This window comes from Meleagris gallopavo, chromosome 2, assembly GCF_905368555.1.
Source record: "Meleagris gallopavo chromosome 2, MGAL_WU_HG_1.1, whole genome shotgun sequence".
NCBI lineage: Eukaryota > Metazoa > Chordata > Aves > Galliformes > Phasianidae > Meleagris > Meleagris gallopavo.
This window is the reverse complement of record NC_139405.1, coordinates 30,999,711-31,020,133: the sequence shown is the minus strand read 5'-3', so window position 1 is coordinate 31,020,133 and position 20,423 is coordinate 30,999,711. Positions and strand designations below refer to the sequence as shown.

The 20,423-nt window shown below is 35.5% G+C and overlaps 1 protein-coding gene across 5 annotated transcripts in view; it reads left to right on the top strand.

Moving 5' to 3' along the window:
* The window catches only part of BIRC6 (baculoviral IAP repeat containing 6), a 169,334-nt gene that overhangs the window by 29,629 nt on the left and 119,282 nt on the right, over positions 1 to 20,423 (top strand). For 3 of the 5 annotated variants that reach the window (XM_085219527.1, XM_085219528.1, XM_085219525.1), the window contains exons 11-24: positions 3,822 to 3,971; positions 5,058 to 5,283; positions 7,869 to 8,029; positions 8,722 to 8,853; positions 10,588 to 10,719; positions 10,984 to 11,162; positions 11,784 to 11,914; positions 13,893 to 14,054; positions 14,158 to 14,289; positions 14,556 to 14,653; positions 16,369 to 16,516; positions 17,900 to 18,033; positions 19,135 to 19,281; positions 19,753 to 19,940. In XM_085219527.1, coding sequence (XP_085075653.1) covers positions 3,822 to 3,971; positions 5,058 to 5,283; positions 7,869 to 8,029; positions 8,722 to 8,853; positions 10,588 to 10,719; positions 10,984 to 11,162; positions 11,784 to 11,914; positions 13,893 to 14,054; positions 14,158 to 14,289; positions 14,556 to 14,653; positions 16,369 to 16,516; positions 17,900 to 18,033; positions 19,135 to 19,281; positions 19,753 to 19,940 — 2,120 coding nt within the window. The remainder of the gene's footprint in view (positions 1 to 3,821; positions 3,972 to 5,057; positions 5,284 to 7,868; positions 8,030 to 8,721; positions 8,854 to 10,587; positions 10,720 to 10,983; positions 11,163 to 11,783; positions 11,915 to 13,892; positions 14,055 to 14,157; positions 14,290 to 14,555; positions 14,654 to 16,368; positions 16,517 to 17,899; positions 18,034 to 19,134; positions 19,282 to 19,752; positions 19,941 to 20,423) is intronic. The other 2 variants (XM_085219529.1, XM_085219526.1) reach the window with 1 other exon arrangement.

Sequence of the window (20,423 nt, the reverse complement as noted above, 5' to 3'; positions counted from 1 at the left end):
CACATTTCTTGCTCTTGAGTTCGATGGAGAGTATTAATCAATCTCAATAGAACACTGAAAACAGAAATAGAAAGAGGCTGCCTACGTAGTCCTTGGGTTCTAAATAGGGGTGAGAAGGGGGTGAGTTGTTTGCTGCAGCAGAATTAATGCTGGAAATGATCCTAAGAGATCGTCTTCAAGTCAGGATCAATTACATTTAGTACTTCAGAAGGAGATCAGCCTGTTTTTAGAGTTCTTCAACATGGGTGACATTATCAGTTTGTTCACAAAATTTCTTCTGATAAACTCTATTATTAATGATAATTTTTTTCTGGTTTCATCTGCATAATCTTTGCTGATTGAAATCTGTTGTGTCCCTTGCAGACATGGCAAAGGCTGCTATAGAAAAAAAAAAAAAGAAAAAGGCAGATATTGTCTTCCTCCAATGACTTGTTTTCATAAACCAAATATCTCCAATTCTTTAAATGTTCCTGTAGGGCTTTGAAAGAAAAAACAAACAAGAAAAACACATCACTCTGTCTTCCCAAAAGACGTTCTCAAACCAGTCCACATTTCTTGACCCAAAGAGCAGGCACAAATGTTATTGAATAGAAGATAATTCCTTAGTAATTGCACTCTGTACATTCTACATGTCCATATACATACTAAGATGTTTGCACTTCTAGGCAGGAAACTGAGTTAGATTTATATTATGACTCACAAGACTCTCTTCTGCAGAACTGCTGGCTGGCTGATTTTTTCTTCATCCCATAATAGTGCATTTAATTATTTCTTGCTAGAAGTAGTAACTCTCACTTGTCCCTGTTTAATTGCATTCTATTTTTTTCATAAACCAGGATGGAATTTAACAGCTTAGATTTCCAAGAATAGAGAACATTCTTCTGGAGTGAGGTTTTTGGTAAGATTTCCTGGGCAAATTTTTGAAGGGTTCTGAACCTAGTATTTTTCAAGCTAACCCTTTCTACACTGCCCACTAAAGAGATGAGGAGGACTGGACGTTGTTTAGTGGCTAGTTTCCTGTGGTTTGGCTTAGTTTCTTTTTAATTCCTTTATCTATTTGAGTATTGTTTGATTCTGTGCTCGTGTTGTAGCTATCAATGATTGCGTCACTAATCTGAATTCCTTCCAAAATGCAAGATACATTCAGGATGTTGAACGCTCCACCAGATTGGCTTTGACTCTAGAAGCCTTGTCTCTGGCGTGTTCTCTATCTTGTGTCAGTGCTGCTTTTCTGGAACTGATCACTGTTTTGCTTGGAGGAAGGCTGGGATTCACTTGAATGGATTTATGGTTTTTACATTGTGTTTATATAACCCACCAGGTTCTCGAGTCCAAGCAAAATACAGATTTAAAATATAATTTGGAATTAAATAACTTATGTTTTGAATGTTTTACCTGTTACTTTCTGGAAGTATAATGATAATATTTTTCCACTTATTCTCCTTGGTGCTCACTGATTAAGTCATTGTAGGCTTTTGTATATTCTTGCTTGTGCAGCAGAATCATTTATTGTCTCTGCCAAAAAGTGATAAAAGCAGCACCTTGAGGTAAACAACTACATATCGTGCTCACTACTAGAGCTAGAGAATACCATATGAGTCAGTGTATGAGCCTGTTAGTATGTGCACTGAGCTAGTAAGAACAAAACAAAAAAAGAAATTTGCTCACGCTTTTTCCTGACACTTGACTATAGAAACTAGATAACTGCATCATCAAAAGGACATCTTTGAATGTTCTGTGAGAGTAATTGCTTCTTCTGTGATATAGAAGCAAAGCCACCTGCAGAGTTTTGGGAAGTTTGCATGAGCACTTAATTGTTTTATGGGCTAACACTGTGTTACTGATGTTCATGATAAACTTCCTTACAGATGCTTTTTGAAAACAAATATGAGGAAGTAAGATATCTCAGCACAGAATTTTTTTTCTTGGAAGTGTGTGTCTTGTAGGAATGCAGAAAATACGTCTCTCTTCTACATGGATAAAAGTGTAGTGCAGTTTTCTGTTTGCTGTTAATTAACAGTATTTTGCTATAGTGATAGAAGCTTCTTTGAAAATCAAATTATCAAATCCAGAATTATTTCTTTGTTCAAAACAAAACAGAATAAACCCAACCAACTACAGAATAAGAGGACCTTGGCACAATTCTCTTAGAAAAACCCACAGCCTTCCTACGTTCTTCAGCCTTTCTCCTGCTCTGAGACACAAAATGGCAGATGGCCAAGCCAATCTGTTAACTTCCCTTGCACTACAGTGTGCTTAATTATTTTCAGGGCAGGAGATTCTCAGGTTTATTCACTGAGATCTTTCTGATAAATGAATTTTGAGCTGTAAACATAATGGGTAACAAAGTGTGATTTGATATACTGACAAAGTAAGCAGTTAAGGTCTACATTAAATAATATTTTTCTAATCCTTCTTGCTTAAGAAGGTTGCTAATTTGTGAGCTATCAAGGAAGCTCACTTTTAAGTATTTACTAGAACTGTTCTTTCTTTGTTGACTCTTGGCATCTATTACTAATGTACTGTTCTGCACCAGGGTAAGTGTGTGGGGGGTGCTGGGTGAAAGTGCAGGCTTCTTACTGGATCTCAGTAGGAAAGGCCCAATAAAATAGTTGATAAAAATAAATATAGTGAATCTTACATCTCTTCAAACACCAGGAAACTGTGTTCGTGCAGCATTGCTTGGACTCAGTATGGATTTTCCCATGATATTCTGCACTGTTTCTGTGTGTTGAAAAATTCCATCTTTTTGGTCATTCAAGCTGTTATATTCTTCTTTCAATTCTGTTTTGTTAAAACAACAATTTTATTAAGCCATTTTTTGGTCTGGTCTTACTGAAATCCAGTAAACCCTACACCATCTCTCTGTGCCTTTCCATCTGCGTGTTTCATTTCCCCTCAGTGCAAACCATGTACCTGCCAATTATGCTTTTATTTTGGATTTTACTACCTATGTTATCTCAAGTTGGTTTGTTTTAGTCTATCTGGATAATTTGCCTACTAGGGTTTTTCATAACAAGTTAAGAGCTGAACAGCATTCTGCAGTCAATTTTCAGAAAAAAGTGTAGAAGGCCTGCCAGGAATTTTCTTTCTATTTAAGTCCTACTTATTAGGATTTTGTAACTACTGCTTATTAGGATTTTGTAACTACTGTAACTGATAACACTCTTTCCCCAGTGCTATGTAAAATTGAACATTTCTTCTCACTGATTTCTTGATAAATGACAGAATTTGTCTGTGTGCATCACTTGATGGTGAATTCATTCAAGGCAACTCCCTCAAACGGTTTCAAATCTCTAGCAAAACATTTTGCCTGTTGAAAAATTTGGAATGACTGTTTTGGCTGTTGACCAAATCAGTGTTGTTATTCTAATAGTACAGTGCAAAGAGCTCTTCAGTTAGGAGAGTTGAGTAGGAAAATAATTTGAAAGGAACATTGAAAGGAAATTAATGCAACATGTACCAACAAGGTAGTATGCTGTGAGTTGATGTGATGGAACATTTTCTGTTTAAAGCATAATTTGAGTTACAGAAAGAGTAACAATGGATATGATTTGAGGTGTCTGCTGGGGCTTGTCTGGTTAATTACCTTTTGTTTTTCTCTCCCCTAATATTTTCTTTCCATTTATGCTGTTCACAAGCGGAGTTAGTATTTTTGTAGTTCTTCTGCTTTTTTTGTAGTAGTAAATAAAGCAAAATGAAATACCAGATCCAATAATTACATTAATAACTGTGTAGCACTTTAACAAGAAGGCTGTCTTATGAGTTGAGTTTAACTGTATGCCTGTCTAAACTTCTTTCATTGACTTTGATGACTTTAGGTGGAGAACTTCATTTCCTTCAGATTGGAGGAACGTGTGATGACATAGATGAAACTGATATACTTGTAGATGGATCCCTTTCTAAAAGTGTAGAGCAGTCGTCAGAAGGCATCAAGCCATTATCTAACCCTTCTAGTCCAGGCATTACAGGTAAATGGTTCATGTTTAAACGTGTCTAGCTTACATTAAGATGTTTGTATTATTAAAATCAAGTTTCTGAGCCATCTTTAATCTCTTCAGCATTTTCCTGCCTCATAGATGAAAAAGCAGAAGTAATAATTGTTGCAATAAGAGTGAGTTTTCTGCCTGACTCTGAGTCTGTCATCTTGAGTTTCATCACTTTTCTGAAAGAATTGCATATGTTCTCTCTCAAGCTGGAGGATGTGGTATTGTTGGTAACCTGATTTCTCTCTGACTTTCTTTGCAATGTAGTATGGTTCAGACTTAGTGCTGAGGGTGTGGTATTTGTTTTGTTGGTGTTTTTTTCTTTACAACTAAAATTATTCTCTTTTTTTTTTTTTTTTACTTGTAAGAGAAAATGCTAAAAATCTATGAAAATTGACATGATGCATACCTTACTTTCTGTGAAGTTTTCAATCTGTGTCTGAAGAAGCCTGTTTTAAGTGCTCCTTTGTAATGTTTGCTTAGGTATTTGTCTTCCTGACATATTTTATTTTTTAGTACTTTTTTGATGAATATCCGGTAAGCCTGTTTCTTCAGAACAGGACTTGCATACAGAGACAAAATATTTGTATAGGCACAATGTTTTTTTAAGTGCATTGTATATAGCATGCTTATTTATCATTTATCCTTCTTTTAAGCTAAACTGAGAGCTTCAAAAACATTCTAATAAGCCACCATAAAACATTGATAAGGATGTGCCAAAGTAATGTTTTAAACAACTATGATAAAATGTTAAAATTTCATACTAATGCCATGTGCCTGCTGGAATATAAAATTTTTATTTTCTTTACTCTGAGCCCCTAAGTGTATAAGAAGTGTTTTAATCAGCTTTACACAATTGAAATGTAACTGGCTAGCTTCTTCATTGTGATGGTTCTTGTTGTATCTCAACGTCCTCATAGCCTTTTTTTTTTTTTTTTTAACTTATCTTTGTGTCACACGTAGCTAACTTTATATATAGCAGTTTGATTTTTATGTCAAAATGTTCATAGGATGTTTTGAGGAGAAAACAATAATCTGTATAGTAAATATTTACATTCTATAATTATTCAGGAGTTGATCTTTTGGTGGACCAGCCATTTTCCCTTGAAACACTGACATCTCTGGTAGAACTGACTCGTTTTGAGACCTTGACACCACGATTTTCAGCCACTGTCCCTCCCTGTTGGGTTGAAGTCCAGCAAGAGCAGCAGCAAAGGAGGCATCCTCAGCATTTGCACCAGCAGCACCATGGAGATGCAGCTCAGCACACTCGAACTTGGAAGCTACAGACAGACAGGTAAGTAGAACAGTGGTACAAAAAGAATTGTGTGTGCGTAGGTGCTGTCATCACAAATTTTGAGTGACTTCGCTGTTTTTAAACAGTGTGCAAGTTTAAGGACATGCAGTTTAATAGAGTCTGCTCCTTGTTTTGTGGGTTGCAAGGCAGCTCTTCATGCCATAGTTATTGTAATGTATTCATGTATTTTTGTATTCCATGATTATTTTCTTATTAGATGAGTATGTTTGTCAGAATTAGATATTCTTCTTTTTCTATTAAAAAGAATCTTCTTGTGCACACATATTCTTAGCCATTTTTCATACTGCTTGCAAACGATGCAAGCAATAGGTACCAGTATAAATGTAATTGCTTGTCCTAATGCAAGTCTTCCTTATGTATTCTTTTTTAAAAAAGATACTGTAATATTAGAAGGATTTCAGAGAGTTCAGAAACTGATGAAAGGGGAGGTTTTTCACTCATAGTATAACTAGACTACTCATTGCCACAGTAAGATCTCTTCAGTACTGGAGATGAATATGGGGCCTTCTTGTCGGACCATTATACCACGTATACCAGCTAGATACTTAAAAGTTCCTTTGGAGCATCTACTACTGACTTCTGTCTAAAAAAAAAAAAAAAATTACAGAGTAAACCATTCACAGTTCTAACTTGGTATGACAGTGTGTGTTTTCCAGCATGCAGTCTATAGCAGACCACTGTAGACCAGCCAGTGTGTTACTTTAGCTTCAACTGGATGAACAGATTATTTAGTGTTTCTGAAGGTTTGCTCCTTTGAATGTCCCATTCACTTCATGTTTTGCACAGTGTCTATAGCAATATCCAAACATACCAAAAACAAACAAAAACCCACCTCCACACCTTCTGTTTTGTATAGGGCTAAGTATCGTGCAAGACCCAGGAAAGGCATGAATGATTCTGACAAGGTTTTAGTATTATTTTTGCTAAATCTTTTGTTGTGCTAAATGTTGTGGAATACATTTTCGTTATTTCATCTATCTATTTACACTTGTTAGCTGAAAATTTTTCACTGTTGCTTCTTAAGTCAAAACCACAAGCTTTCTTCTGTCCATCTTTCACCACCTCCCAAAGTAAATAATTTTCAGTACTGCTTTTTTTTGAAAGCAGGAGAGAACTTCCAAATTCTGTTACTGGTTTTCTGTGAGATCAGCAGTAAATAACTAGAGGCGTATAATGGTGTGCTTTGTACTGTGCTGTGTCTGAATTGCAAATGCTGTTTAAGCTTCTTGACTTCTAGTTTCCTCTTGGCCTAGAAGTTTTCTACTGCAGCATGAATAGTGCTGCCATTATACCTACTTGCTAGTTTGGCAGCCCTGCTTTTCCTGGACAGGCTGTTAATTGCTGCCATTGCAGCAAAGCTCCTGAATTCTCTCTTCTTCATCAAAGGCCTCAAGTGCATCTGGGACTGCTGAGGTGGAAACAAATGCCTTAAAAGGCAGATGGTTAACTTCTTAAATAGTCATTGAGGAGAAAATTAAACCATTCTCAAATTCTGTGGTTAATTCTAAACTTCCACAATATACAAAATGAGTTTGAAGGACGAATCTGGTTTATTGCAGCAGAAAAAAACTGGATTACTTTACCTATCTATTGCCTTAGAATTTGCTCATTAGTGTCTTCTGATGATTTAACTTGATGTGTAGATTCATTTTAGGAACACTGTGTGTTCTTTGAAAGAAAAAACACCTCTTACATTGTTTTTAAAAATTGTTTACTGATAAATTGATCTGAAAGAGCAATTAACTTAAATAATGTGACAATTCACTCGCAATTAGTTTTATTTGAATTGCTCTTTTCTTCAGTTTGAAGTGTTTATTGCAAACCCTTTTGTATCAAGCTGTGGAACTGATCTTTGAGGAGTACTTCTCAAGTTTATAATTTCAGTATAAAACAAAATTGGCTTTTAAAGGAAAATATGACTCATTAAAAGAAAGCTGCACCCATTTTACTCAGTGCTGGCTCCTGAGTGTGCATGTGGTAAGAAGCATTTCTCACCCTGTATAAATTACCAAGTATATTAAATGTATATATATATATATATATATTTTGAAACTAATACTTTGATCTTCCTGGATGTGGCTGTTCTAGTGCTAAAAAGCAGCACTGTTTAATAGTTAACAATGCAGAAGACCAATTTACAAGGTTGCAAGGCAGGTTACTGTCATGCTTTCATATAGTTCAGCAATTGGAAAATCCTTTTTTAGCATGTAGGGTTGTTTTTTTTTTTTGAAGTGAAAATATGATGTTTATAGTAGTACAGAAGCAGTACTGTAATGAAGAGAATATGGAATCTTCACTACTGTTTTTATTCAATCATTGACTTGTTCTGCTGCCCTCCTTTCCCCAGACAATTGGCTTTTAAATTGTTCTTCACAAAATCAATTTTGGGCAACTGCAGATTGAAATCCTTCTACTTCAGAAATGAACATGTATATCAACTAACTTGAAATATCTTTTACCTTTTTTTTAAGGAACACATGCATAGATGGAGAATGTATTAGATAATGCTCCCTACTTGATCTGAATCTTAATAATAAATCTTTGTTTTCCTTTCTTCCTTACAGCAACAGCTGGGATGAACATGTCTTTGAGCTGGTTCTTCCAAAAGCTTGTATGGTTGGACATGTGGACTTCAAATTTGTTTTAAACTCAAACATCACGAACATTCCCCAGATTCAAGTGACTTTACTGAAAAATAAAGCTCCAGGCTTAGGAAAAGTCAATGGTAAGAAAGGACTTGAGGTATCTTTTTTTTCCTCAAAATCAGTGTTCTCTCTGAGGTATGTTAGAAGACTTGGTTGAAATCATGTAAATATTTTCATTTTCTACTCATTTCATTTTTATTCTGAGAAACAGAATCATGTTACTTTTTTCACTTAACATGTTAGAAAGTATATTGGGAAAGCAACCTTAATAAACAGTTTTAGAATCCTGATTTTGTGCACATAAAAAGTGATGGTTCAGAAAGTTTGAACCAAATTCTTATTCTGTGTTGTTTGAATCCTGTAGTTATTAAACAAGAGCAAAATTACTGTCAATAGTTATTCATACTGGAGGTCAACAGTTGAAACAATTTACGTCTTCTCATCTATGATTTGTAAGAACCATTTAATTGGAAAAAGAACTGTATTTAAGTATTATCAAAATAATATCTTGATGTTCAGTGTGAAAAACAATTATTTTAGCTCATTAAAATTTCAGTACTGGAATCTAATTACTTAGGAGTAATCTTCAGTTGATTGCTAGGAGGAGATATTTGGATGGTCATTCAAAGAAATATTTTATAACATTTACTGCAATTGCAATCTTAATATGAAAAAATGTAGAAAGCTGATACATTTTCAATGAAAACTACTGCTTCTGTTTTTTGTGAGCCTGAAGCAATGCTTATAAATTATGCTATTTTTTATTCTCCAGAAGCAGCAGTAGATAGACAGATCACATTTCCTCTATCTCCAGCTCATAATGTTGAAACAGAGAGAAATGGAAAGCCAGGACTGGTTGAATTCAGTGAAGAAATGCAGTATATGGATGTAGAGGAACCACAGTGTAAGTTTCATTTATCTTGTTATAGTTTGTTTAAAATGTAAGCTTGCTTTTTTGAACTTCTGTTTTGATTATATACTGGAATTTCTCCATTAATATTACTCAGCCATTTGAGACAATCTCATTTCTTGGTCCTGCTCAGTGATGCCTTTCTCATTGCTCTGTTTTACTGTAGGAGTTAAAAGTCAAGATAGATGGATAAACTGATTGTACTGAAGGCTTTTCATGTTTCAAAACAGATTAGTACTTATTTGAATTTAAGTACTTTCCTAACTTAAACAATTACTGTATTCCAGAAATATTTTACATGTTTCCTTACCTAGTTCTAAAACAGTTGTTTTGAGTTCTTAGCTTTTTTAAGAGATTGCTAACTGCAAACCAGGAAAAATAATAAACAGCTTGTTAAGAGTTCATAACCAGTCAGTTACCTTTCAGCTCTTATCAGAGTTGATCTGCCTATTTTTATTATCATATAATTTTTTAAAACAATTTTTGTTAACCAGTGCTCTTCTGCAAAAGGTACTAAAAAGACTCAGCAACCAAATTGGATCTGACTGAGGAGAGCTACTAACTCCTAACAGGAAAAATTAATAGTTGAAGTGATTCAAGCTGAGAACTTAGATTCTTTTTGTGGGTTTATTCATCAGTCTTCCTTATCTTTTATGTGACCAGCATTATGTAGGGCATGATTCCAAGGCAGATGTTGCACAGAGTAGGGAAAGAGAAATCAAAGGAGAGTTAAAAAGTGAAAATGTGGTGGAAAGAAAAGATGTTTCATGCTTATGAACTGTCAGAAAGATGAGTGAAGGATGATTTCAGTATGCTATGGGATAGATAAATTGGTCAAATTGATTTTTTTACTTTTTTTTTTTATAAGACCTAGTGGGGGTTGTGGCTCAAAATGTGTTGTTTCATCATTTTATTAGTTGTGTATTTTGTGGTTCTAAGATGGTCAATGTACATACTGTCATAGAATCACAGAACAGTTTAGGTTGGAAAGGAATCTAAAAGACCCACCCTGCTGTGGACAAGGTGGCTGCCTGCTGGATCATTGCCCAAAGCACCATCAAATCTGGCCACGAACATCTCCAGGGATGGGGGGCTTCAAACCATTACCTCTTGTTCTGTCTCTACATTTTCTGATGAAGAGCCTCTTGTAAGCCTCTTCAAATACTGAAAGGTAGCTATAAGGTCTTTCCAGAACCTTCAAATCTATAGGTAAATAAGCACAACTTTCTCAGTCTTTTCTCAAAGGAGAGGTGCTCCAGCTGTCTCTGATCATCTCATCGGCCTTCCTCTGGAACCGCTGTAACAGATCCGTTTCTTTTCTGTGTTTGGGCTCCAGAATTGATGTGAGGTCTCACAAAAATAGAGAGAATCACCTCCTTTAATGTGCTGGCCATGCTTCTTTAGGTGCATCCCAGGGTATGGTTGACTTTCTGACCTTCAAGGACACATTGCTGGCTCGTGTTGAGCTTTTCACCTACCAGCACTCCCAAGTCCTTCTCCACAGTTGTATTATTCATATAACTGAAAGTGATTTGAAAACTGTCAGTTACCTCTTGATTTTATTGGAGAATGGCTACAAGTGAACCTAAAGTAGCTTATCATTTTTTCAATGTCCAGTTTATGTGTTTAGTGATCTCTTTGACACAGTGTATTTTTAACCCCTGCAAGTGATCAGATTTTGTGACTTTAAGATTTGTAGTTCAGATCTGTATTATTCATATTTTTAAGGTCTTAGGTTGTGTCCATTTTTGGAGGAACATAAGGAGGATATACTCTGTGGTCCAGTATGGTTGGCTACTGGACTTGATCTGTCAGGACACGCTGGAATGTTGACACTAACAAGTCCAAAGCTTGTTAAAGGTAAAACAGTTTACTGTGCTGTTCACATGAAGTATGCATGTCTGAATTGCATCATGTACTTTTGTTGTCAGACTTTGGTTTGAATTTATCTTCATGTTGACAAATTTTGCTATATGTAACACAGCAGTGAGTAGTGATGTGAAAATACCAGTTAATGTAGTTGAGCTCTGCTTGTGTATGCTGTATGTCTGAAAGATGTTACACCTTGCCCTTGTGACTTATATGTATTCTTCCGCCTCTTTCTTTTTTTTTCTTCACTTCCAGGCATGGCCGGTGGCAAGTACCGTTCATTTTTAATTCATGTTAAAGCAGTGAATGACAGAGGAACAGAAGAAATCTGCAATGGTGGCATTAGGCCAGTTGTTAGAATACCATCTCTAAAACCACAGACTAACAAGGGCCATTCCCTTGCTTCATTATTGGCAAAAGTTGCAGCAGGCAAGGTACTGAATAGCCAAGAAAGACATCTGTGTTAAAGTTGTAGAATTGGGATGGTTTAGATCACCAGAAAAAAAAAAAGACAGCTCTTAAGAGAATTAAGATCCATGACAAATAACTTTTTTTAGGAGTTTATGTTGCATTAATGCTTTCAAGAATGAGAGTTGTAGAGTGGTTTCTTGAAAGTTAGTTCTTCTGTGAAAGTTTGGTTCCTGTTGTGAGCGTTTGAATCTGAAACTTCTGTTTTCATGAGTGGTTTTTAGTAGCTGATCAACCTTGTCCTTTTATGAGGATTTGTATGTGTGTTTTACTCTTCGATTGTTGCGGTTGGAAGATTGGATGATGTGAGGTACTTCTTACTAGAATGGTTAGAACATGATAAACTACAAACAATGCTAAATGTGATGCTCTGCATATAAGTAGTTTGCTTTAGTACAATACCTCAAAATACTTCTTTTAGCTTAAATAAAATCTTGACTTTCCCCTGTGCTGTTGCTAACAAGCTGTAAATATTTCGGTGTTTATAGTGAGAGATTTTGCTTAGCTGTATGCGCTTTGTTCTGAACAGAGTACGTAGATGCAACAATCAATCCTTTAATTCCCCTCTCCTCCTCTCTAAACATCAGGAAAAACCGTCTAGCAAAATTGAAGCCGGTAACTCTTCAAGAAAATCTGATAATCTTAGAGGTTGTGACTTACTTCAAGAAGTCTCTGTAACAATTCGAAGATTTAAAAAAACTTCAGTTTCGAAGGAAAGGTTTGTAGATGTTTTATAATTACAAGAAGTATTGGTTTCAGTTAGAGCCTTCATGAAGTACTTCCTTGAAATATCGCAGCACAAATCACTGTTTAAAGTTGTCACTTCGTACATATGTTTTATATGAGAAGTCCAGTAAGTCATGTATTTTGAGGGCGTTGTGCTGTGTAAGTAAAAAAACATATATAATCCTTAATGCACGTAGCTATGTTCTGAGTAATTACTTGGCCTACTTGTAAAGAGAAAGGTAAATAATAGCAATTTTTCTTGATGATTTAGATAAATTACTTAGTCAGACATTTGAAGAGGTATTTTTTCCTTTTTATTTCTACACATTTTCTTGTTTCTTGTTGCACAAAATATGCGTCAAAAAGTACAGAATGAAATTCGGTTATCAAATTATTACTCAAATGCAAGGTAAAGTCTCTGTGGATTGGTACTACAAATGTAATGCTATATAAATGATATAGTATTTAATTTGTATTGCCAACTGCCTCACCACAATGGTAGCACTAAGTGTAAGGGGCTGTAATGTTATCAAAGGGGCTGCGAGGCCAGGAAATAAGAATGACTTCATTCGCTGTAAGTGGTTTAGAGAAGTGTCTCGTTAGGATATAATATAGATGATATTTTTGGACACAGTTGATGAGTGTTTCTTGGAGAAGATGGTCAATGAAAATGCAAGAAAAGAATGCAATCCTTAAGTTGGGATGGAGGATTTGTTTCAAAACTTAGTCATTTGATAACAGCAGCTACAGAACACTTGAAGAAAGATTAACAACTATTCCCTTATCTTCTGTCTTAAACAAAAAGATAAATTACTTGAAATAAAAAGGTATTGTTCAAAATGTGGACATCCAGGAGAAAATAACAAAAGTACTCAGACAGGATGTATGTTTACATTAAAATAAGCAAAAATAAAATGTATTTGAAGAATGAGGAACAAAATTAAGTAATTGCATAGTGTATATAGTATACTATAGTAATAATTTTACTTTAAGCATCAGGAGCAGAAATCTTGTCACTTGGATTGTAGGGTCAATTGATGATCAGATATAGATAAAGCATTCAGAACAAAGAATGAATTGTCTACATCAGTGTTTATGGTGGAGGATACAAAGAAATCTGAAGCATGTGAATTTCTAGCACGGATGATATTTTAGAAGACCAATCTAAAATGTAATTAATTGTATAATAGGTTACAGATCAAACTGACAAGGTGAACAGTAGTATTGTTTAGGACTGGTTTGTGTTCACTAAAGAATTTTAGGAGTCCTCCAGGGTGAAGGAGATGAATTTCTAGTGGAAGTGAAGTTTCATGTTGTGAAATGCTTCAGAACATAAGGACAGGCATATGATAATAAAGAATGGCTCTGAAAATGGTTCAAGGTGACCATCGACTTGTAAGCCTGTTGATATTACTAATCTTCCAGCACAACATTGTTTTTGATTTTCCAGAAAACCTCTGGTGATGGCTTTCTGGTGATGGCTTTTGTCAGAACTATGAAGTAAGGGGGATCCTGAATAAATTAGCAACAGGCTCTTTAATGTGCTGGAAGTAGATACATTCAAGTAGTTGTGAAAGAATGTTGCAGACGATCAAAGTTTGCTTAGGTTTACAACTTAGTAAGTGTGTTAATACAGGAGGAAAAAAAATAAATCTACAATAATTAATAATTAAATCTACAATAATTGAGTAGAAAATAGAAATGTTGGGAATCTTAAGAGTCACCAAGGTTGGAAAAAATGTCCAAAATCATCTAGTCCAGCCGTTCACATATCGCCAATATTTCCTACTAAACCATGTTCCTTATCATCTAAACTTCTAGGGAAGATGTCATATATGCATGTACTGCTTTAACTGTCATCAAGGCATCTTTTTTTTTTTTCTTAAGACAGGTTACAAAATTAGAAGGAGAATAGGAGAGTGACCATACTGAATAATTGTTTGTTTTTTTTTATCTCTTCCTTTCCCCAGAGTTCAGCGGTGTGCCATGTTACAGTTTTCAGAGTTCCATGAGAAGCTGCTCACTACTCTTTGCAAAAAGACAGATGATGATCTGACTACCGAACATGCTCAGAGTCTTGTGCTAGATACACTTTGTTGGCTAGCAGGAGTGTATTCAAATGGACCTGGCAGGTAAGAGAGAATTTGTGTCTAAACTAGTTTAGATGTTTGTCAATAACTTCTCTTTTAGAACAGTTTTATATGATTATCTAAGGCATGCACCTTGTTTTTGCAGCTCAAAGGAAGGAAGCGACAGCTTGCTTTCCAAAACACGCAGATGTGTCTCTGATATAATACGTGTTTGTTTCTTTGAAGCTGGACGGAGCATAGCTCACAAATGTGCACGGTTTCTTGCACTGTGCATCAGGTGAGTGCAGTTTTATTTGAGGTGGATATGCTTTTTGTAAATGTGTATTTGGATGTTCTGCATGCAATCTGAATTGTGTAGATAGGGTTTGGTTATTGTTTAAATACATGAACAAGTTGATCTAGAAGATCTTCTGTTGATGAAAAATATGTTAGGAAATGGCTGTGAAGGGCATCCAGTTTTCTACTTCATCTTCTGGAGGAGATCTCATGTTTCCTTTTTACCTTGTTAAACCTTAAAGTGTCTGGCTGTGTGTTTCTTTGTAGCAATGGCAGGTGTGACCCAAGTCAGCAGGGTTTTGGATCAGTTCTCCTAAAAGCTTTACTTGACAATATGCCTCTTCTACCTGCTGCTGCAACAGGTGGTATGTATACAATGTTTATTGTCATGCAAAAACACAGTTCCTTTGTTTGTCATGTTTTGTTGGACTGTCTTGTAGAACAGGAATTCTATAATCGTTAGTACTGACTGCTTCTTGGTGTGGTCTGGTCCAGTGGTGGATTGTAGAAATTTATGCGAATTACCTTCCTTATAATGCTGAGGCAGTAAAGTTTCAGGAGACCTCATGTAAGTTTTGCATGACTTTTTGAAAATGCTCAGCAATCACAGGTTCTTTTGCTGTAAGTGACGGTCAGTATTGTCTCTTACTTTTGAAAATTAGTTAATTTATTCGTTCCAAGGAGTCTGGCAATCCAAGCAATGTTCAGTTAGGGCAGCTCGCTTCTGTTACTTTTGAACCAAAAGGAAATTTTGAACTAATTAAATTGTACTAAATTAAATTGTACAATACAGATGAGAATGAGTGTTGTGTCTTTGCACCTTGTTGCCTGATGGAATAGGAAGATGACGTCAAGCACTACACTCATATTTGGGTTAGTGAGGCCTGTTTTGTATTTTTCACAGTATGATGCTTAATTGCATCTTACTTGGCATCACCAAGGGACTTTGAAGGAAAATTACTTTTCAGTCCAAAATGCTTGCTGTGTTAATGAAGTTAAAACATTTAACACACTGCTTCTGAGGATATTGAATGCACGGGGGGGGAAGAGGAAAGGAGAAAGCTAAGATTTCTGTTTTCACATAGAACCTTTGGAAGCATTGTGCTTCCAAAATTATCTGTAAGAAGAAGAATCTGCAGCAAATACAGAATAAAGAGACAGCAGCTAAAAACAGGATAAAAGGAAAGAGCCGAATCTAGAATGAGAGTTGACCCAGAAGGAATTGGAACCTTTAACCTAGCAATTTGGAGTGGCAAGAGCATTTTGTTTGTGTTTAGTAAAAGCAGAGTGCAGAAGTAATAGAAGAAGTATGTGCAAAATTTTCTCTTTGGGGCTTTAGTTTATTCCATTATAAAGTAGCCAGTAAGGGAAGTATTTGTGAAAGCACGATTACAGAATGATTCTACATTAAAGTTACTTCTCTTGCCCCTCCCTCTGCCCCTCAAAAAAAACATGAGAAAGACATCGGTGGATGAGGGGAGAATAAGAATACTTATGTTCAGTAATTCATTAGTTTGTTTGTTGGAGGGCCACAAAGGTAATCAGAGGGCTGGAGCACCTCTCTTATGAAAACAGACTGAAGGAGCTGGGCTTGTTCATTCTGGAGAAGAGAAGTCTGAGGGGAGACCTCATTAAAGCTTTCCAATATTTAAAGGCAGATTATAAACAGGAGAGAAATCAATCTTTTGCATGGGTAGATACTGATAGGCCAAGGGGGAGTAGTTTTAAACTAAAAGAGGGAAGATTTAGATTAAATGTCATGGGCAAGTTTTTGAGAGTGTGGTGAGGTGCTGGAGCAGGTTGCCTAGAGAGGCTGAGTGCTCCATCCCTGGAGCTGTTCAAGGGCAGGTTGGTTAGGGCCCTGGGCAGCCTAGTCTAGTACTTGACCTAGCAGTTGGCAACTCTGCCTGTGACATGTGGGTTGGAAATCAGTGGTCCTTGAAGTTCCTTCTCACTTGAGCTGTTCTGTGTTGTCATGATTTATCACTTCCATTTGATTATATTCTTAATAGACCTTCTTAGTGAAATATTCACGTGCTATTACACTTGGAATTAATTTTATTTTATATTTTTAATGCAGGATCGGTGTATTGGTATTTTGTACTGCTGAATTATGTAAAGGATGAAGATTTGGCAGGATGTAGTACAGCTTGTGCATCACTGTTAACGGCTGTGTCCCGACAGCTGCAGGATCGCCTGACACCTATGGAAGCATTACTACAAACAAGGTACTAAGAGCAGTAGTTGTTGTAAATGTAAAGACAAAAATGCAAACTGTCTGATGTTCTGAAAATTGTTGGCTGTTTAAAATGAAATCCGTGTTGCATTATTTGAACAAGGACTAATATGATACAGCTCTGAGAAATGGTTGCAAAGGTAAAGGTGAATTAAATTACTGTCCTGCAATTTACAATATGAGCGTGTAAATGATGTTTGAAATTGTGCTATCCTTAAATAGTATTTAAGCTATTTAGTGTAAGGATTAACAAGGCATCATCTCTTTTGAGTACGGGAGGGAATAAAAAATACTTAATAGTTTTTATTCTGCGTAATGCTTCATAAAACTGTAGGCTGTCTGCAAGCTGACTGTATGTTTAAAGAATTGCTACTGAATGTCACGTTTTAAATGTAAACACTAGGAGTTATTCACTGGTAATGCACATTCTTATTCTAAATTACACAGCAGTATAGTTTATGGCTATAATTTTGCATCTTTTAGATGTTGAACCAATTGTTTTTGTTAACTTTGGGTTTACCTGCTGTATCTAAAGGAGATTCCTGGTGGTTTTGCAGCAGTTTCCAAAGCCATATTATGATGATGGGAGCATGCTGCTATTATGCAGCTTTTCCAGTCGACTTTTCTAGTCTTGCTTAATAATTTGGCCCAGCTTACATGTTTTTTGCTCCTCTTGCCACTTGTTTGTTGTAGGTATTGATAAAAACACTACTGATTTATTTATTTATTTATTCATGTATTTATTTATTTTACTACTCTATTTTCGTTTTTCTTCAAATAAAAAAGCCTAATTGGCTTGGGTCCATCTTGCTACCTGAGTGATTGTCTTAATTCCCTATGGTACTGCCAGAAAAAGAAGCAATGAGATTTGATTCTCCTAAGGTATTTAAAGTACTGGCAAGTGTTGATTGATATTCCTATTAGTGTTTCCCTTTTTCTTCTGACTTCAGCTGGAAGAACAAGCTGAATTGGAATTTATTTTGATATTTTTGAAAAGAGTACTTAATTTTAATTGACTTCAGGTAAATGTCTAATTCATTGCGTGCAGACATGCATATTGCTCTAATTGTTTTAGGTTTACAGTTCTAGTTTTCATATCTGAGTATGATTATATGTCGTATTTCCAGGGCAGTGTTAAATCTCCAAAACCACATAGCAACAGTTCCTTAATTAGTAACATAAGCTGTTTGAATATATCTCTTAAGTGATTTTATGAAAAAGTAGCAACTGGTAATTTTTGAGATATGTCAGTTGATTGAAAAGAGTGGTTTGAAATATAACAAATTCTACATGTAATATTTGCCCTTTTTCTCTAAGTAAATTGATGTTAATTCTTATTGTTTGAATACTGCTATTTGTCTTACTCTGTTTGCAGATATGGATTATATAGTTCACCTTTTGATCCAGTTCTCTTTGATTTGGAAATAAGTGGCTCCTCTTGTAGAAATGTATACAACAGCAGCATTGGTGTTCAATCCGATGAAATCGATTTGTCTGATGTTCTGTCAGGTACATATGTTTAACAGTAATCCATTACAGAAAAATTAGTAATTCTGTTTACTGTGCTGATTTTCTTAGGTAAGTTTGGTTTTTATACTTTCCATATGTTTTGTAGTTGTATGCAGTGAATTTCAAGAGATTCTCTTGTTTCATGAGATCTCCTACAATTCCTGTGGGCCATAAGGAAAGATTAAAGTCTTTTTCTGCTCGTGTAAAGGAGCAAAGAGAAGGCTAGATATTAAGCAGAGAGGCTGACACCATTCTCTGTGTCAGAGTCATCAAGGAAATCATTTGTCACTTCAATTTAGCAGCTTGTCTTAGGTATCCATTTATTATTCATTCAGACTTGCAGCGGTCTCCAAAGCAGAGAAATATAAATGGATTGTTCAAGACTCAGGAAGCTGCCAGATGATTCCCTTTAATTAAATATTACAGATCTCATGAGATTTTGTTGTTGTTGTTTCAAAGACACTAAAAAATAAATTAAATATTCTTGTTTCTACATCTCAGGTGAAATGTTAAGCCTTGGAATGTCCTGAGAAGAATATATTTACCTCTCCAGAAATTGTTTTCATGGCAAACATATTTCATCAATCATAGTGACTGTTTTCCTTTTCTTGGTTGCTTTTGTACACCATCTTTCCAGTGCTCCCTCAATACTACACAATATAATGTTTAATATATTGAACAAAAGCCTTGATTTTATTCAAATTTAGTGTATGATCTTTGTCAGTCTGCTATTTTCCTGTCTTTCTTTCCAGGTACGTCAATGCATTTCTGGAGCTTTCTGATATGATAGAAAAAGTAAAGCATCTGCATATGATTTTTCTGGAATTAAGGAAGTTAAATTTTGCATTATACTTTTGCACATGATATTTTTGCACTTGATATTTTCACTTAAGATGCTCTGTTCAAATTTGGTAGCATTATCCATTTTAAAATATGCTCCCATCTATACATATTGCAGATGTGATAGAGTTGTGCTTGTTCCATACATGAAGCTATGAAATAGTAAAATCATTAAATTCAGATGTTCCTTTCAACGCTTTGGAACTTGCAGTGTTGTTGTCAAGAGATTATTAGATGATGGAGCAAATACTTCTCTTTCAGGAAATGGGAAAATAAGCAGCTGTGCAGCTGCTGAAGGAAGTTTTACCTCTCTTACTGGGCTTTTGGAAGTTGAACCTCTGCACTTTACGTGTGTTTCAACAAGTGATGGAACTAGAATAGAAAGGGACGATGCAAGTACGTTTACTGGTATATACAATTTTTCATTTTTTCTACTTAGCATAATTCTACAGTATGAGATCTTTAATTGGACTTAGTGGGCAGCTGTTTGACAAATTGATTGTCTGTGGTTTTTAAATGTTTTTTTTTAAATGACTACATCAGTTTATTCATAGAGTTTAGCAAACTAGATACTAAATTTTCCTGTATGTGAGTGTAATGTAAAAATTTGCATGTGTGCTTAATGTGGCAAAAGCATTTGAAGGCTTTAGGAGGATCTTCTATAATGTAAATGTTGCATGTACACTGTGCACAGTCTATAAACCATATACGTTGCAATTCAACATCGTGTTATTTTTTAAGAAGTCAATAAAAAAAAACTTACTTTGTTTTTACATTGCTGTTAATAATTATTAAGGAGTTCAAAATGTTTATTATCATTTCTGTTCTACATACATGATTTTGTTTTTGTTTGCTTGTTTTTTGTTTGTTCCATGCCAGTGAGTACCTTTGGGGTTACCCCAGCAGTTGGTGGTCTCTCATCTGGAACGGTTGGGGAAGCCTCGACAGCACTGAGTTCAGCAGCCCAGGTAGCTTTGCAGTCTCTTTCTCATGCAATGGCCTCAGCCGAGCAACAGCTCCAGGTGCTGCAAGAGAAACAGCAGCAGCTTTTGAAGCTTCAGCAACAGGTTGGAGGCTATTTGGCTATTTTTTAATGCTGTCTCTAAACTTCAGAAGCTGAGTAAAGTAATTGCAGAGCTAGTCACTTCTCCTTTTTTTTTTTTTTTTTTTTTTTTTTTCTCCTTTTTCCTTCTTTTTTTCCATAGTGCATTTGAGGAAGGAACAGCCCTGGACTGAGGATTCCCTCTCCTTAAGCAAAATACTGATTTTCTTCCTGTTGTTTTGGTCTTCAGACTTGTTTCTTATATATTTTGAGAGTGGGGAATTTATTATCAATACTAAATCTTAATACCTAGGAAAATCAATCTGTGAAATTAAGAAAGCCCACTGAAATGAAAAGCATTGTTGCACACGTGGGGAAGTACCAGCGATGAAGTCATTATCAGAATGCAGTTTGTGTTGACACTGTGTTGACTCTACTCTGTTGTTCAGTTCTAGGTTAATTACTCAAATTAATTACTCATTTGCTCGTGTTCCTCAGCAAGGGAAGT